At 40.5% G+C, this 18932-nt stretch overlaps 1 protein-coding gene across 1 annotated transcript in view; it reads left to right on the top strand.

Annotated features, from left to right (window-relative positions):
- The window catches only part of ITGAE (integrin subunit alpha E), a 1198231-nt gene that overhangs the window by 786558 nt on the left and 392741 nt on the right, over positions 1 to 18932 (top strand). The window contains exon 25 of the mRNA XM_044054873.1: positions 2683 to 2895. Within this exon, the coding sequence (XP_043910808.1) occupies positions 2683 to 2895 (213 nt within the window). The remainder of the gene's footprint in view (positions 1 to 2682; positions 2896 to 18932) is intronic.

Below are 18932 nucleotides of genomic sequence, written 5' to 3'. Positions count from 1 at the left end.
AAAGAATTGCCAACATTGAAAGCCTTTCTGTTGTTGCCATGCAGAGAATACTTGACTAGATAATGTATAAGCCTTGGGTATTAAAGGACAGGATTCCATTATTTTAAAAGCTCATTACACTTGTTGGAGACTTCCAGTCATCTCTACAGACTTTACCCGTAAACTAAACAGAATGCCAATCATGTGTGGTCCATAACCTGTACAGTAATCCTTTAAGCAATGTATCTTGAGCTTGTTTCTTGTTTGCTTTTCATTTTTACTTTTATCATGTTTTCCCCATGAAACAAGTTGTCAGGCAGCAGGTCTTTTTGGATAAGAAACATTTTTACAAGTGGGGGCATCACATAGATTTCTACTTTCAGCATGTTACTTGGTACTTTAATAAAGCTGAATATATTATAATTAGGACTGCAGTGCAAGGAGAAGTGGTTTGAGTTGAGTGCTTCTGGTTTTTCTTATACTTGATTTTGACTGGCATTCCAGTAATGTATTTAAAAAGTAATTTATTTTTTCATGCCTCACAACCTTTTGTTTCCATCTAGATATTAAGTAAGCTGTCATGCAGCCAATGCATTGAAATATTTTTATTCTTCTACACTTATTTTTGTCTTGATTGGACTTTCATAATGATGGTTTGCCACCCAGGGCAGCGTATTTAATTAAAGTTAGTTTTTTGTGGTTTTGTGCATAGCTCCTCCCCTTTCTGGTTGACCACACCCCCTTGACCCCACCCATTCAGCTGTCTCCTGCAGCCCCCCTGTGATTTGAAGTCACCAGCCGCCACTGCCAATTGCATGTCAGTCCATGTCATCAGTAATGCATGACTCATTTCTCAAAGAGGGAGGATGTAGAATAGTATGTGTGTTGTACCTTTAAGAAGCATTAGCAAGGACAGCACATGCATATAAATAGTAAGCACGTGCTAGCTTCAGTGCCATTTTGAGAGTGCAGCCAGAGTGTGAGAGAGATAGTCAGTTTGTTTAAAAGTTTATATAAGTTAAAGTTATTAAGCCTCAATCCTGATGTGTTTACACAATAAAGCTGCTTAAACAGAACCCACAAATGTTCGTCTGTTTCATCCTGACCAGATGAGCAACACCAGGATTTTAATAAAAAGCCGGTTCGATATTTTGTGTTTTGATATCCTGCTGTTTGATGTTATGGCAGTTCAATATTTCAGCATAGACTCATAACCCAGGTATCTTTAGACCTTTCTGAAGCTCTGTGCTTCAGCATCCATTCCAGCTGTGTGCTCCAGCACCTCACTATCCATTGTGGGCTGTGATATGTTGAAATATATTTCTTAAATTCACTCTGCAGGCTGTACTCAATGCTCTGCCACTCCAACTCTTCCTTTCATCTCGAGTTTTATCAAACCATCTTACTACCAAAAGTTAGATCCAAATTATGTCAGCTTCTCTCCTTCTCCTGCTGCACCACCAGCTTGTACACTGCCAGTGATCTGGACTTTTCCATTTACTTCATGTTCCCTGCTCCGCTCCACTGCCTATTCTACACCTCCATTAACCTGCTATCCCTCATCTGACACCAGCTGCAGACCTCAGCACAGCATGCCAAAGTATCAGAACTACATTATTAAAGTCTTTGCCTCAGCAAATTCATCCTCACATTCCATTAGCCATTGCATCTGACTTTATACAGTACATACTGTGTCTCAGTCTAGAATGATTATAACATTCACAGCTTTGTTAATTATATTTAGCTTGAAATCAAAGTCCAGGACATCAGGATGGGATTTTTTTTAAGTTTTTTTTTTATCGTAAGCTTTATCATTTAGCACCACTGATACTCAATGGTGCCTCAATATTCCACTTCCCCCCCTCTCTTACCTGGCATAAAATTCTGCATCAACTACTGTGGAGGGGGGCTCTCATTCCAGAGGTAGCCTTATTAGTGGTACATCCTTTTGTTATATAGTAGGAAAGAAGAGCCAAGCATCAAGTAGCCATCATGTTTAGCTAGTGCGATTTTCTTCCTTATGGCTTAACTCCCCTGTAAATATATCATCACTGATATGCAGTATACACAGATACCAAACCCAGTAGCTGCTTTCACATGTCACCAAGCCTGTCTTATGCTCATCTTTCTCAGGTTGCATTTAGAGCATCCAGAACTAGCCCTTGTCCAGCAACAGAGAATGCACCTGTGTTAGCAGTTCATTCCCTTCCACTAGAGACATTAGAGCTGGCTTTCAGCCATTCAGTTCTACCTGCCACCAACTGTATACTCCAATTAACAGGTCTGCTACTCAAACATGTCCTGTGGATCATAATCAGTGCTTTTATACTTTTATACCATGGAAACAGCCAGGGGTTTTGTTGATGCTGTACAACAATACAATGCAATGCTAAATGCTCTCAATGGAAGCTCAGTCATGATTAATACTGTGTCTGTTTTCCTTATTAATATCAGAGTACTCTTGATTAGAAGTACCATTTGTAAATATTAGTATGTTTCTGTTTTAACGTTCTGAACCTACACCCTCCTAACAATCCCCTAACCATATGGAATCAAGCCGTAAATATGCACTTTACATATAGTCATCAGTATTTAAATGAATTGATTAATAAATGTATGTTTGATTTAAGACCATTTTAGTTAGCAGCCATTTAGCTGTGTACATGGAATCACTGACCACACTGACTCTGTTTTGTTTCCTAGGATGTCTTCACGAATGCAATGGAACTAAAAGGATTATCAAAGTATTATTTTTCTCGATTTGGATTTGCCATTTCTAACATTGGTGACATCAACAAGGATGGTTACAATGACATTGCCATTGGAGCACCTCTTGAAGAAGACTTGCCTGGAACTTCTGGAAGTATTTACATTTTTAATGGTCAGAAAAATGGCCTTATGCATACGTTTTCTCAGGTAGGATTTTTATAAGATCATTTTAATATAAATTAAGTACAATCCGAGAGCCTTATGGATGACAGAGATTTCATCATTAGATCACTGTTGTAGTATCATGCAGTTGTATGGAGTATATCCTGCCAAGGATTGGATGTCTGGCCAGTAAATGAAAGCTTTTGAGTGCCTTCCTTGTGCAGCATACATCCAAGGAAGCTTGAGGTCATGCTGGTATAAAATCAGATGTGCAGGCCTTGTGCAGCATACATCCAAGGAAGCTCGAGGTCATGCTGGTGTAAAATCAGATGTGCAGGCCTTGTGCAGCATACATCCAAGGAAGCTCGAGGTCATGCTGGTATAAAATCAGATGTGCAGGGGCCTAAAGTGAGAATTTTCTTAGCAGTGAAAATTTCAGTCCGATTCTCTTCATTGCATCTTCAGTGGTTCAGCAGTTGGCCTGTTCAATTCTTTGGGCAGATAAGCACCCCTTTGGGGACTTTCCTTTCATTTTTATGTAAAAGTTATTGCTGTATTTTGTATGCCTACAAGAAAAAGAAAATGTCTGTGTGACAGACAGATTCCTTATCAAGTTTCAAACACAGCTTGTTTGTGTAAAATTTTTTTGTAAGGATTGATACACAGCTCGTTTGTTTTGTTTACAGGAGTCACACAACATTAGGTCATGTAGTATTTATCTATCTTTCATGACAAAAACTATTAGAAGTCACCACAGTATTAAGTATTTTTTTCTTGAAAAGTAGCAGCTTAAGGCCGTAACAAAATTGGCTACAACTCTGGTGCTTATACCTCAGATGTTCCCTCCTCCAGCTACAAAGTAAATTAACCTGGTTAGAGAGGTAACTTAAGTGGCTTCTCTTTCATCCTCTCTTTCCCCTGGTCCTTGATGGATGACTCCACTGTAGTCATTTCATAGTTCTGTAGGGCTGAACATATGCCTACCCCTGAGAAGGGAGAACCAGACATTGTAATATCCAAAAAACGTTTGACAGCATTCCTCAATCGCTGTTGAGAGAAGAGGTCTAGGGCTCCCATATTGAAGTTTGTACTTCTAATGCATTCTGTACTTTGGTCACTCTTAAAAAAAAAAAAAAGAAAATCCACAAAACAAAGCACATTTCTTCTCCTTCAGTTCCATCGTTTAGAGAGTCTAAAGAGGAATGGATGGTATTCCTTTGCTAAAGGTCTTTTCAAGGTTTTTCAGTCTTTGCAGTCTGCCTCCCCTTTTCCTTCCCAAAAAGGAAATAGGACTCCATCTCTTTCTGTTTTTGACTCCCTGTCTGACATCAAGGAGACTAGTCAGAATTATGCCTCCTAGGTGCCTTCTCTGGATTCTTTGAGTCAATCTGAAAAAAATATTTTTCAGATTCCCCTATAGAAGAAATTTTATTTTCAGGCACCATTAGTATAATCCCTCCACCGGGATATGAAGAAAGTACTTGTGGAGTTACCTTCATAGGATCATAGGATCATAAGATCATAGGAAGTTACTAGGCTAATGGCCCTAGGACCCTTACAAGTCTAGTGAAGTTCTACCCTTATTTCCATGATCAGCACCTAATGCCTGTGTTCAAGAGGGACAGAGGTGGAACTCCCTGGATAATTTATGGTTACTCGTCCAGTCATCAAGATTGTGTTTAAAGAAGGCCAATGAGGTCCTCTGTTTGACTTAAAGTGGGAGTCTGTTCCAAAAGGTGTGGCAACATTTAGGAGACAAATCTATCCCTCCAGTAGATTCTATTAATTTCACATACCAGGTTAAGGTCTTTAGGGTTAGTAACCTGTGTGCCATTTAACTTATGGATATCCAGCATTTCCAATAAAGCAGGGTCAGAGATTGCCTTATATGCAAATCACAGATTATCTCTGAGTAGCCTGTATGAAACAGAATAAAGTGGCAGGGATTTCAGATGAACCACAGAGGACAAATGCTGAAGACCTTGAATTTTTTGTGAGGAACCTTTGTCTTTTCTCCAACTGCTGCAGGTGCTTAGAAAAGTAGATACCAAAGGGGGCATTGTACTCAATTACTGGTCTGATGAGGGAAGACTACAGGGAGTTTATAACTTCTTCTTTTCTGGAGACAATGCCCTTACTTATGAGATAAGCAATATAGAATGCGCTTCTTGCCACTGTGGAGACATGGTGATCAAAGGTAAGATTGTTGTCAACCTATGTGCCCAAATCTCTTATCACTGAGTGCATACTTAGGGTGTTGCGATTGATGTGGTAGTTATTAGGAACATTGCTCTTACCAAAGGGATGATAATACATTTTCTTCCATTGGGTTTAAGGCCATGACTTTGGCACCAATCATTTATTTGTGTAAGACCTTCTTGTAAGATTTTGACATCATTTGGAGAGTCTTTGACCGCTCCCAGTTTGCAGTTATCAGCAAACTGTATCAGCCACAGACCTTTAGTTTTTGCTTGTACTTTGGAGAAATAGATTCAAAAATGTAGAGGTCCCGGGAATGATCCCTGTGGAATACCATTGGTTACAGGTCTGCTGTTGGAGGTGGATTCCCCTATGTTGATTAATGTGTTCTATCAGTGAGTCGGTTAGCAACCCATCTAACATTATAAGGGTTGATACCTAGCTGGGTGAGTTTGTAAATGATGCCTGAGTGAGGGATAGTGTCAAAAGCCTTGGCTAAGTCTAGGTAGTCTGTATGCATAGATTTCTCCTTGTCCAGGGCCTTGGCGACTATCTTAGAAAAGTCCAACAGGATTAATAGGAATGATCTCCCTTTCACAAATTCAAACTGAGTAGGGTCAAATGTTTGGAGATTAACTATATCTTTGTTGATAAGGTCCATGATGATTCATTCCATGGCCTTGCAGATAAGTCTAGTCAGGCTAATAGGTCTATAGTTCCCAGGGTCAGTAGAAGCACCACCTTTGAGCAAAGGAATAATGGTGGCTGTTTTCCATTCAGCTGGGATGAAGCTGGTGCTTAGACTATGATTGAAAAGAGTACCCAGTGGTGTTGCTAATTCTTGTTGGAGCCTGTCAGAAAAATATGTATTAATGTATGTGTTTAGTGCTTATTAGAAGCTAAAAGGGTTAACACATTTCATTCTATTTTATGTACAGCTAGTTTTGTTTGAATCTATGAGATGCTTTCTGAAACTGCAAGATGCTCTCTGACCTAGTATTTGCTAGCACAGCAAAATTCATGTTTATGCCTTTTGGAAATTTACTGAGAAGCAGGTGATTATCTGCTAGGTCAGGAAAATAATGAATAGAACAATACTGTTTTCTATAACGTTATTGAACTTGAACAATCAGCTCTGTTCGTGTTATGAGAACATGCACAGCTGCAGAAAAAGATAGATACAGTTGAACAAAGACTGCTTGAAGAAATGAACTATAATCTGTACTTGCTTTGTGCTCGAATTAGCCATAGTCCCTTGAATGGTAACATCACATAGTGAGAAGTTGTATCTAACCGGTGGTCTCCAAGGCCATGTTATTTTTCTTAGGAAGTTTTTTCATAAACTTGATAGTGTCAGTAGAAAATCATGGACAAACAGCTGCTATGAAATAATATTGTAAGAACTTGTGATTTGTTACATCAGCTTAGTAGCAATGTCTTGTGAGAAATGTATAAGAATGGCTTCACTTCCTGATTCTAGTTAGACAAACTCTGTATTAGCACATTTTTGTCTCCTTGCTGCAAGAATTAAAGTGCCTTAACCTGAACCTGCCGTGTATTGATCTTTTTGAAGTTGTTTTTTCCTTTGACAGAGCCCATGTAGGATGCAGCTGGGGATGTTCTCAGGTCCCACAGATGCTGTGTTTTTGGCCTTAGAGAAGGAGTTTATGACTTGCTCTTTAGAGATACAAAGTAGGGGATACAGGTGGTATGGATGTCATAGGATACATGTGGCAGGGACAGGAGACTGAAGTTTTCACAGAACCTGTTGGCCAACAGGTTAGCTATGTCCACAGGCTCAGTATATGTGGTATCATTAACTAACAGTTCAGCACAAATCTGAGCGTTTTCTTCTAGGTTATGGATGTTCTTAGTTGAAAAAGCCAATTTGAATTCATAGTTTGCTTTGGTGGACTTCACAAGAAGTCTTATTTGCTTGTTTAAACTGAGGAGAGAGTGTTTTCAGTTTAGGGTTTGCTCACTCTTACTCTTAGACAGCAATTTCTTCCTCTTGTTGTAAATCCTGCTAATGGCAGTTGTCCACCAGGCAAGTTTGCTCTTCCTTGAGGAATTTGCTTTGGCCGTAACAGGTACATCTGAGTCAATCCAGTTATATAGGTGTTTGTATAAAGCATTGGTGTAGGACTCACAATAGTTGCCAATTCCAACTGAGAGGGGGTGCAATTAAGCTATTTATACCATCCTGTAAGAGATTATATATATATATATATATATATATATATATATATATATATATATATATATATATATATATATATATATATATATATATATATATGTATATATATATAAAATCTGCTTGGAGAAGTTTTTTTAGTTTAATTATTGCTTGGGGGGGGGGTCAGGTACAATAGTTACTTTGAATGAGACTGATCTGTGGTCAAAATTCACCCAGGAAGACCTCACAGTAGGGCTGCTACAGTGGTCCCCAATATCGGTAAGCACCAAAAACAGGATGCTGGCACCTGTTGTGGGGGTGTCAACCAGCTGGACCAGGGCATTGGAGTTAACAAAGTCAAGGGACCTTTGCACAAGTGAGTTTGATTACGAGTAATTTACCCAGTCAATGGATGGGTAGTTAAAGTCACCCAAAACCATGGTGTTTGGATGATCTTGATAGATTCAAGTAGATCCAAATAGGTAGAGTGGGTGTTCTGATTCATGGGGCGGGGGGTCCTGTAGCTGGCAATGACTTGAACAGGTGTCCTACCAACAGTTAATTGCACCTGAAGTATCTCCAGGGACTTTTTAACTAATCTGGCAGTGTATTTATCGTTAATGTCTATTGATACACCACCTCCTTTAGTTTTCACTCCTTCAGTTCATCGTCTGAACGTGTGGAAGGAGGTGTAACCTGGTATGGCTGGGGTGCTCTCCACAGCCTTGAACCAGGTTTCCATGACTGAACAAATGTCTGCATCTTCCAAGGTGTGGATTGCTTCCAGTGAGTGCAGTTTCATGTTAAGACTCCTAGCATTTAGCAATATAACCTTGAGGTTGTTTTTGGATAGAATTTTTACACTGAGAATTTTGTCCTTGAGACACTGCCTAAAAAGGCACTATGGGGTGGCAAGAGCCTTAACCAGTAGCCGAAATCCCAGGGGTGACAGATGAAGACAATCTCTGGCAAAGCATTGAGGTCTGTTGATTGTGTCATCCCAGAATGACAGATACTGGACCTCTTAGAATGACACCAGAAACTAAGCCAATTATTGAAGTCAATCATTTTCTGTTTGTAGTGAGGCATCTTCAGATATTAAATCCTCTGTGTTTACTCTGATTTCTTCTGTAACTCCGGTCACTAAGCATCCTTTAAAATGTCCACATGATGTTGCTGATTCTGTGTCCCAGGCAACTGCATCTGGGTCAGTTATATGCAGGTTTGCATGGCTTAAATCACAGAATATGCCTGATGATGTCAAGGCACAGATTATTTAAGGGAGTACTCATTGATATTTCTTCTGTTGAAGTGTTGAAACGTTTGATGAGAGAGCAAACTTATTCAAGGAGTCAAACACAATTTTCGGTCTTCTTTTTCCAGTATAATAGAAATTACCTTTCCAGTCTTGAGCCCTGCTACAGAAAACATTTTAAACAATCTGTACAAAAGACTGTAAAGTACCAGTACAAAAATCAATGCCACAGGAGTTCAAAGAACTGTCTGGGGGGGGGGGGGGTCTGTCCAGGGCCAAGGGTGGTCCAATAAAAATGCCTAATTGGGGTGGTAGTATAAGTGAAACATTGTCTAAACACTGTAGCTGATAGAGTTGGGGCATAGTAAATTAAACCACTACTACTGAGAAGAAAAGATGGTTATTAGTGTGACACTGCAAGGGTCACATCAAAGGTTCATAGGTGAAAGGGTGCCTTTGTTATTGGCCTAAACATGAACTCTTCAGTAGTAAAACAGTGTTTGGGAAGACCGTTTTTCCCAACTCACTAATAATCAACAATCTTTTGAGTGCTCTTTGTTATGTGAAAAATGGGATTCACACACTGATTGACATTGCAGTGTCCCAGGGATTTCACCATTATCTGACTTACAGCAATCTCATAGTCGCTTAGATAGATAGATAGATAGATAGATAGATAGATAGATAGAGAGATAGATAGATAGATAGATAGATAGATAGATAGATAGATAGATAGAGAGATAGATAGATAGATAAGCAGGGGGGCACTGGAGGTGTGCCCTACTACAAAAATGCCTTTTTTAAATGATTTTTCTTAGCTCAACTGCTATTTGCAGTTGGGAATTTGTGAAATTTTGTGATCCCACTTAAGGGTCAGTCACAAAACAGTAACACTTTCATTACAGATCCCAACATTTACTTGGTGATAAGTTTAAACAGGATAAATGTCACATGTCATGAGTGCTTCAGTTTACTTACTCCCGAGAGTGGAAATTAGTTGACTGTAAATTTGCATTGTTTACAGGACTGAGTTCTTAATAGTTTAAAGTTATAGTTGTTGCTCCTAAAATGCATAACAATTTAATTTAGTTTAAATTATTTCATGTTCTTTTGTACTCATCCTTGTAAATACTTGGTTCTGCTGTTTTTAGTGATATCATTATGTTATACTACTGAAGGAAAGCAATGTATTTTTGCAGATGATATGAAAGTATATAACAGAAATGTTATACAGAGTAAGAAAGATAGAAATGGAGTTGACAAATTGAATGAATGGTATTAAAATATCAGATTAAGTGCTTTGCAGAAACATGCAGAAATGTATATCTGTAAATGACTGTTGTATATTCTTCTACTCTGTATACCGTAAAACATGGACTGGTCACTGGAGGCACCTTTTCTCTACAAATTTCAACATTTCCTGCAAGAAAACGCTCCTCCTTTCTTCCTCATATTACTGCCACAAGTCTCCAGATTGCATTGCCATTTCTTCAGCTCCACAGATCATCTTCTGCAGCTCAAGCAGCAAGGAGTATTAAAAATTACTTTTTGTCAATTTTTGTGACATGTAAGTCACTTCATTCTTCATAAATATTCATATTTAGTATACCTCCTTAACCTCTCAAAGTTTCTTACAGTTAGATTTAAGCAGCTATATTTTCATTTCTGTCACTCCTCGTTCCTGCAGAGGATGCTTTCCCTTACTTACTTTTTTGTATTTCGTTTTCTCCTTTTTCCTCACATATCAAAACAGCACAGCATTCAGTTATACCATTGATATTTTTTAATTATCGGTAATACTGGTTTTCCAGCAACCATCTGTTTTTTACAGTCTATAACTGTTTTGTGTTGTGGTTAGCATGTAGTGCTTCACTGAAAGGAATTATGACTATGATTTAACTACTGATTAATAGTTCTACAGGCTACTGTTTAAATTTTCTTCAATGAAGTTCTTGCTATTGTTTTCCTGTTTGATTATGTTGCTCACATCCACTGTTTACCATAATGAGCAGAGAAAAGGCCTCTGTCTTTACAAAGTGCACAAATTGTGAACATAAAATCCCCATCTCCCCAGGACCCACACAATTTGTGTGTCACCTGCTTGGCGTCAGAACATTTAACTGAAGATTGTAGTGTCTGTAAAAGCTTTAGTGCACTAATACTGCTAGATCAAAAGAACACATTAATATTTAAGGGGGTTTTCAAAGGTAAAATCCCAAAGAAGGTCAATATGCCTGAAAAGAAAAAAGTAACGAGGGATATAGAAGAGGCAGGAACCAGATTTCTGATATTCTTTTGCCAGTTGAAATACCTAGATGCTAGTAGATGCTTCTTCTTTACCCAAATCAGGATAGTCTATGGTGCCTTTAATGCCACCAACAATGAACTTGTCACATACCTCTCAAGCTCTTAGGTGAAGAAATCTGAACAAAAACCTGACAAAATGGGGGAACAAAGGCCCCAAAACAGGGACAGAATTTAAATATTGCTCTTAAAAAGTTGTTAGAGTAGCAGGGGTTGTGTCAACATTCATTTTCTGAAAGATTTGAAGTCTGAAACTCAAATGTATGTCATTATTTAGTGACTTCAATGCTCAGATCATCCCAGTGATTTGCCAGAAAAACACAGTTTTTATGAAGAATAGACCAAGAATATAAGGCACAAACCTGGACATTCTGTGGAAATCTGCACAGTTGAGAGGTCTTGTCAGGAACAGGCAGTCCCAATCATTTGCGTTTGTCTATCTCCACTCCAAGGAGAAGACTTGGTAGCTTCTCTTTGGAGCAGGTGTTGTCTAAATTCTTATACTCAGGACCTGCTTCTGCTCTGTTTATTTAGTTCTACAGGTCTGTGCAAAGCCCTTCTAAAAGCCCAGCTGGAGCTTGGTGTTATCTTGGTATCCTGTGTTGCTAGAATGGCCAGAAATGATCCTCTTACCCTCCACCTCACCATTTTCTACCCTGCATCCTGTTTTGATACCTGGAGTATCAGAGATGTCTATGGAACTAAAGCCATTAGTTTTGATACTGACTATGAATTCTTCCATGGTGTTGACACCCTTGGTAACAGAAACATTAGCACTAACTCTTCTGGTGCTGAGAGTCACTTGGCTCAAGGTTGTGTGAACATAGCCAGTGTTTGACTCTTAGATTCTGAAGTCTTACTCATCGACATTGACCCCAAACCTGGTGGTGGGCATTGTCAGTGTTCTGGCCTCAGCACTTAACTCAGTATTAACCCAGACTATGATCCTGACACCATCAGTTATAATGGCTGTGGTATTAACTGCTATGGTGGAAGAAATTATCCCAAGGAAACCCTGGAGTAGGCACCTCCTGTTATGACTCCAGCATCAGTCAGGTTGGCCTTTTGATCCATTCATTGTTCTCTCAGCAGGACCATAGATTGGAAGGCCACTTGAGACCTAGAAGGTCTGGGTATGAGCCGTCTCCAAGAAGGCTTGGATGATTACCCTCCAAATATTTCTATGAAGAAAACATATAGACTATCCTTCACATTACCTAGTAGAGACTACCCCTGTCTTCTGTAGAAGACCCCAAGTTTGGAGAAATCCTAGAAATGATTTGGCAGAGGGGATCATGGCCCACCTACCCCAGCTACCTTGAGAAAAGGATCCTTTGGGAGGATTTCTGTTCCATCCCCCAAAAGTTTTGGTGGTACCTCTTCCCCGTGGAATGGTGGAGCTAGTTTATCAGTGGAAATGGCAACAGCCTGCCTTGGTGGAACCAGTTTCCAGGAAGCCATATAAGGTTTTCTGGCCTCCTAAAGACAGTCCTCATTGGAGCAAGGGACTTATTGTTTATTGCATTGTTGTATTTGCTGCCACTAAGATAGAGGCTCCAGAGAAGGCATAGGTGATTTATGTCTCCCAACAAGGAATCCAGGGTCATGGATCACCTAGGGAAGAATGTGCGTACTTCATGTACATTTTCAATCGAAGTTATTAATTACTTGATGTGTATAATTATGTTTTAGATGGCTCTAGCTGGCAAAACAGTAGAAACCCTTGAAAAAGCGGCACCTGGAGACACATGGAAACAAGTACAGTCACAAGTGGCCATCAAGCATACTACTGCCATGCAATTATTGCCTAATGTTGCATATGGAGCAGCAAGGGCAGCCAGGTTGGGCATCACCTTGAAGTGACAGGCCTAGGATTTATGCAACAAGTCAGGTAGACCTTTGCCAGTGCCCTCTATGATGGATCCATCTTGTTTAGACCAATGGTAAAAGAGAGGCAGCAACATAATAAGCAGGAAGGAAAGGTGCTCAGTACTGTTGGAGTTAAATTCTCCGATCCACAAATACAATTTACCAGGAACCAAAAGGGAGCAAAGAATATGTGATTCAGAAAATCCCAGCAAGCAGGGTTCTGGGGTCCTTCCCCTCCAGACAAGCAGCAGAACTCCTGAAGAGTTGCCAATTAGGCAGGACAGTTAAGGTTCTTCTTGATAGTAAAGAAGGCAGGGGACCTCAGGCCTAAACTGGATCTCAGTCAACTAAGCAAAATACATTCAAAAACAGCATTTAGGATAGTTATGGTACAGCCCATCCTTTCTTGTCTTCAGAAAAAGAGACTGGATGTGATCTTTGTATTTCTAAGACACTTACCTTCACATAAAAATAGCCAAGACATTCAGGAGATTCTCAATGGGAGCTAGACATTACTACTTCGGAGCCTTGCCCTTTGAATTCACCACATCCCCCAGGGATTTTACCAAGTGCTTGGCAAGAGCACCAGCTCATCTCAGGCTACTGGGGATCATACTTTTCCCTTATCTGGATAACTAACTCATAGCCAAAACTTCAGGGGAGTCTGTCATCAAGAAAAGGGACTACTTGCTCCAGTTAGACTTGGAAGTAACTCAAGCAATGACATTTATCTGTTACCACCTGAACAACACAATGACAATAGCAAGTCTCCTGTCAGGTTAACCCCAGTGCATGAGACAGTCAGAATGCTTCTGCATCATAACATATCTGCAACAGCCTTAGTCATATGAACCCTGGGATCAATTACATCAGCTTTGTGCATAGTACCCCTCACCTACTATCACATAAGAGTCCTTCAGTAGACATTGAAAGTATAATGGTCTCACCTTTGTAGTCCAATGTTTCAGACAATAGGAATTTCCAAATCCTGTTGCAAGTATCTACAGTGGTGGCTTCAGCTGTAGAATCTGCTGCCAGAATGATCATTTCTTCTTCCTTTTACAATTTTTGTGGTCACCATGGATGCATGTGGGGTTAGGGAGAATTTTTTTTGGACAGATGTTCTAAGGAACATGGACACAATAACAGACCACCTGCACATCAGTATCCTAGAGAATAGGACAGCCCTCCCAACATTGCAGACCTCTCAGGTCTTCTCCAGGATGCAACAGCCATTCCTTCCAACAACATGGCTGTGGTGTAGTATATAAACAAGCTGGGGGGGCAACTTCTATCCCCTCTGTCAGGAAGCAATAAGAATATGAAACTGAACCGCCAACTCACAACACTTTCTTATAGCAATGCACATCCTGAGTCAAGCCAGTTCCTTGGTGGACAAGCTAAAAACATATATTTTAATACCTCAGGAGTGATCTCTAAGCATGTCTACAATGAAGATGCTTTTCCACTGTGAGGAAAGCCTTGCTGTGATCTTTTCACTTCACCTTCCAACACCAAATGCAGTAATTTCTTTTCCCTAATCCCTCCACAGGGCCATACTCCCATATATGCTGTAGTCCATCTTTGGTTCCCATATCTCCTCTTTTCCTTCCCTCCACTGCTGCTCATGATGAAGTTCATGCAGAATGCCAGGTTCTGCAAAGCCAAATTCATGCTCATAGCCCCATTTTGTTCAGAATAGGTTTAGTTCCCACTGCTATGGCCTTGCCTGATAAGGAGGCCAGTCCTACTGAACCATCATCCAAAACACTTATCTCACCCGTCCAGCAAACCTCGCCCAAATAGATGGCCTCTTAGGGTAACTGTATAGTTCTAACACTTCCAGTAATGGCCAGGGACCCTCTAAGGGTGGTCAAGTTACTAGCAGCATCCCAGAAATCCTCAGTTAGGAAAAATGTATAAACATAAGGGATTCAGGTGGCTTTGTGGGGCAATGCAACAAGGGCTGGACCCAGTCACAGCACCAGTTTTCACAGTCCTTCTGTTCTTATTAGATTTATTTGTTTAAGGATTCTAACAGTTCTATAGTAAAAGTTCACTTACCTGCTATCTCAGTGTATCAACAAGGTCTCAACCACTCATCTTTGGCTTCTTAATGCATATGCAAAGCTGCCTTAAGAAGGATGTATTTTGTCCAGACTCCCTTGCAAGGATCCTGCAAACCCTGTGAGAATTAAATTTCATTTTAGAAAAATTGACAGTGGCTTATTGTGAGCTAGCACCAAAATCAAATTATTTCTGTTATGTAACATTTGGTACAAGTGTCTTTTCTTGAGTCTTCTATAGCTAATTTAGATTAAGACAGCAGTTTCTTTGCTGTAGCAAAAAAGCAGAACATTTGTCTTATTACCATTAATTTGCATTTTATTTGCATGAAGCCACTCATATGGCTCTGTGAATTTGGATTGTGTTATTTGTTATAGTGACTGAAGGGTTTTGCCATCTTTAGGGAGAATGATGTCTCCAGCATACATAACTATGTCATGGTTGCGTAGATTAATTGTGATATCTTATAGGTTCATAGGTTGGTACTAGGCTATCGGCCCTAGGGCCTATACAAGCCTAGTCATAACAATTCCCTGACTATTTCTTCCCACACTAATTACTTTCTGGACCTCTGCCTAGCAGGGTGACTGACGTGATCCCCGGGAGGAATTTCCCTTCTCCCATCCAATCGTCAAGGTTCCTTTGGAAGAGGGCCAAAAAGGCGCTCTGCTTGACATGTATGGGCAGTCTATTCCAGAGTCTAGGGAGTCTCTGGGTCAGGAACCTATCCCTCCAGCATGTTTTGTTTATTGTGATGACAAGGTTTACATCCCTGGAGCATGTACCTCTGAGGGATTGGGATTTCTTTAAGTGTAGCATGTCCAACAGCTCTGGAAATGAAATGTATGTTAAGCAGAGATCACCTCTGATTAGACGGTATGTGACAGAGTATAGCTGAAGTTTTTTAAGTGGTCAGCATAGGGCATCTGCTTTAGGCCTGTGATTCTTTTAGTGAGGTATTTCTGCGGCCTTTCCAGTTGTTGCAGGTGTCTTGAGAGGTACATACCAAATGGAGTGTTGTATTCTATAATGGGTCTAATGAGGGATGAGTACAGTGGGATAACAACTGACTTTTTTCTGGATGAAAAGCCCTTAGTGATGAGGTGTGCCACATAGAAGAATTTTCTGACTGTTGTGGCAATGTGGTTATTGAAGGTGAGATCACTGTCCACCTGTGTCCCTAAATCTCTTATCACACTTTCGGTGTTTAGTGTACTGCCACCTATGTGGTAATTCATGGGTACATGTTTTTTTCCCAAAGGGGATAACTATACATTTCTTGGCAGTGAGCTTGAGCCCATGGCTCTGGCATCAAGCATCTGTTTCTGTAAGGCCCTTTTGTAGAGTATCCACATCATTTGGAGATTCAATAATGGCTCCCAGTTTGCAGTCATCTGAGAACTTTGTTAGCCAGAATCCCTTAGTATTGGCCTGTACTTCAGAGAAGTAGATGCCAAACAAAAGTGGTCCCAGGACTGAACCCTGAGGTACTCCACTTGTCACTTGTCTGGAGCTGGATTTGGAGTCAGCTACTTTTACAGTGTGGGTTGTGTTAGTAAGCCAGTTGGCAACCCATTCAGTGATGTAGGGATTAATGCCCAGCTTAGTAAGTTTATCTATGATTCCAGAGTGGGGGATGGTGTCAAAGGCCTTGGCGAGGTCCAGATAGGCTGTGTGGACCGCCTTACCCTCGTCCATGGCTCTGGAGACTGATTCAAAGACATCAATCAGGTTCAGGAGACATGATCGGCCCTTCACAAACCCAAACAGGATGGGGTCCAGTGTTTGAAGGTTGCCAATGTCTTTGTTTATAAGTTCCATGATAATACATTCCATGGCCTTGCAGATCAGGCTCATCAGACAGATGGGGCAGTAGTTCCCAGGATCCAAGCTGGATCCCCCCTTGTGGAGTGGGATAACTGTAGCTGTGCGCCACTCAGTGAGCACGAAGCCTGAGGTGAGTCTATGATTAAACGTGACACTTAGGTGTGGTGCCAGTTCATTTTGTAGTTAATGTAGTACACAGCCCGGGAGGTCATCTGGTCCTATGGGTGCTGTATTCTTAGCTATGGAAAGTGCATTTTTTACCTGTGTGGCCATTATTACCAGAATTTGGCAATCTTCCAGTATTAAGATGGGCCATTTAGGGGGTGAGAGGGGGGTGAAGTTGGCACTGAATCGATCTGCCAGGATATTGGCAATATCTTTGAGATCAGTATATTTATTGCCATTCTGTTGTAGTTCAGAGCAGATCTGAGCATTGCCATTTAGATTATTGACATAGTTATAGAATGCCTTGTGGTTGTCTTTGGAATCTTTGGCAATTTTATTTTCGTAATTAGCTTTGGATGATTTCATGAGGGATCTCAGCTTCTTACTGAGGCTGGTAAGGGAGTTTTTTGCATCCTGGGATTTTCCTCTTTTCTGTAACAGTTTCTTCCTTTTGTTGTAAAGTTTGTTTATGGCAGGGGACCACTAGATTGGCTTCATTTTTTTGGAGGAGAGCATCTTGGTTCTATTTGGGATGGTACGATTCATGCATGAGTGGATGTGCTCATACAGTGCCTTAGTGTAGGAATCAGCAGTTGAACTTTCAGTTCCCGTCTGCATGGGTGTCATGAAGTTTGTCACTTCTGACTTGAGTAGCATGAAGTTGGCTTTGGAGAAGTTTTTTATGGAGGTTTCCTTACTGGGGGGTGGGGGTGGGATGTGGATGTTAAGAGTGATTAGCTTATGGTCTGACGTGACCAACGAGGGGGTGACCATAGGTGTGGAGCATTGATTTTCCATGTTGGTAATGACCAGGTCTAGCATATTGGAGCCCCTGGTGGGGCAATGGATTAGTTGATCCAGGGCATTGGAATTTATGAATTCCAAGAACCGTTGGGCAAAGGTGTTGGTACACGAGTAGTTTTCTCAGTTAATGGAAGGGTAGTCAAAGTCATCCAGTATGAGGGTGTTTGGTTGTGTCTTAATATTTTCCAGTATGTATAGAAAGGTGCAGTGAGAATCTTGGGGCATGGTGGGGAATCTGTAGCAAGCTACAATTTGGATTGCAGTCTTACCTAGTGTTAGTTGCACCTGGAGAATTCCAGATGCATTGTGTTGGGCAACTAGCCTAGTGGTGTGAATATCCTTGGTGAATATGGACACTCCTCCACCTTTAGTGTTTTGGTCCTGGTTTGGTGGATGAAAGGTGTGGTAAGACTTGTAGCCTGGTATTGCAGGGGTGCTCTGTGGTGCCTTGAACCAGGTCTCAGTTACTGCACAGATATCGATGTTCTCCATTTTTAGGAGTGCCTCGAGAGAGTGCATTTTGAGGTTTAGACTTATAGCATTGAGTAGCATTACCTTCAGATTTTACATGCTTGTACCTGTTATGGTGGTGGTTTTGTCCTTTGAACTTTGCCTAAAAAAGGCACTATAGGGGTGACAAGAGCCTTAGCCAGTAACCTGAATACCAGGGGCGACAGGTGCAGACCATCTCTGGCAAAGCATCGTGGTCTGTCAATCATGTCATCCCAGGCAGACAGATACTGGATCCGCTTTGAATGACACCAGAAGCTTTAAAAAATAGAGAGGGAATTTGAGAAGCCTTAAGACTGACCCTTTTGAAACTTTCATGTTAGCCTGTGTATTCCATTTTCAATAAGTATACTGTTAGAGAAGATTTGAAAGGATCTGCAAGTAGTTTTTGAACTAGAGTATGGTGAATTCACCAAGATTTAGTTTCTGTAGCTTCTGTAGATTATTGTTAACTGTCTTAAAGTCATGTGTATTGTCCACAAATGCACCAGCAGTAAGAGGCCTTCATTCATGTTGCTGTAAATACTATTAGTAGCTGATAGTAAGGCTGTTTTAAGTGCTGAAAATTTTTCTGAATACATGTTACAGGTCACAGAGAAGTCTTAATTAGCTATTGGTATAATAGATTTTCAAATATTTTGGTAATGGGTCAGAGATTTGGGATTGGTCTCTAATCCTTTCGAAGACAGGCTGAGCAAACATTAGGTGAAAGGATGATTGTCAAATGCGAGAGCTTTTTTTAAAATTGTCTAGTAAGATAAGGATAGTGAGATGATGTAGTGAAAGACAATAACCTTGGGGGTTCCACTTCCTACTATATTTCCAATGGATACTTTGCTAAAATAATGATTCCCAAGTTAAATGGCCACCCTGCTTCAGTTTTAAGAGTACATTGGTCACTAT

This window comes from Protopterus annectens, chromosome 13.part0, assembly GCF_019279795.1.
Source record: "Protopterus annectens isolate FY-2018-M chromosome 13.part0, PAN1.0, whole genome shotgun sequence".
NCBI lineage: Eukaryota > Metazoa > Chordata > Ceratodontiformes > Protopteridae > Protopterus > Protopterus annectens.
Note: the sequence above shows the minus strand (reverse complement) of the source record. Positions and strands in the feature narration are given on the sequence as shown.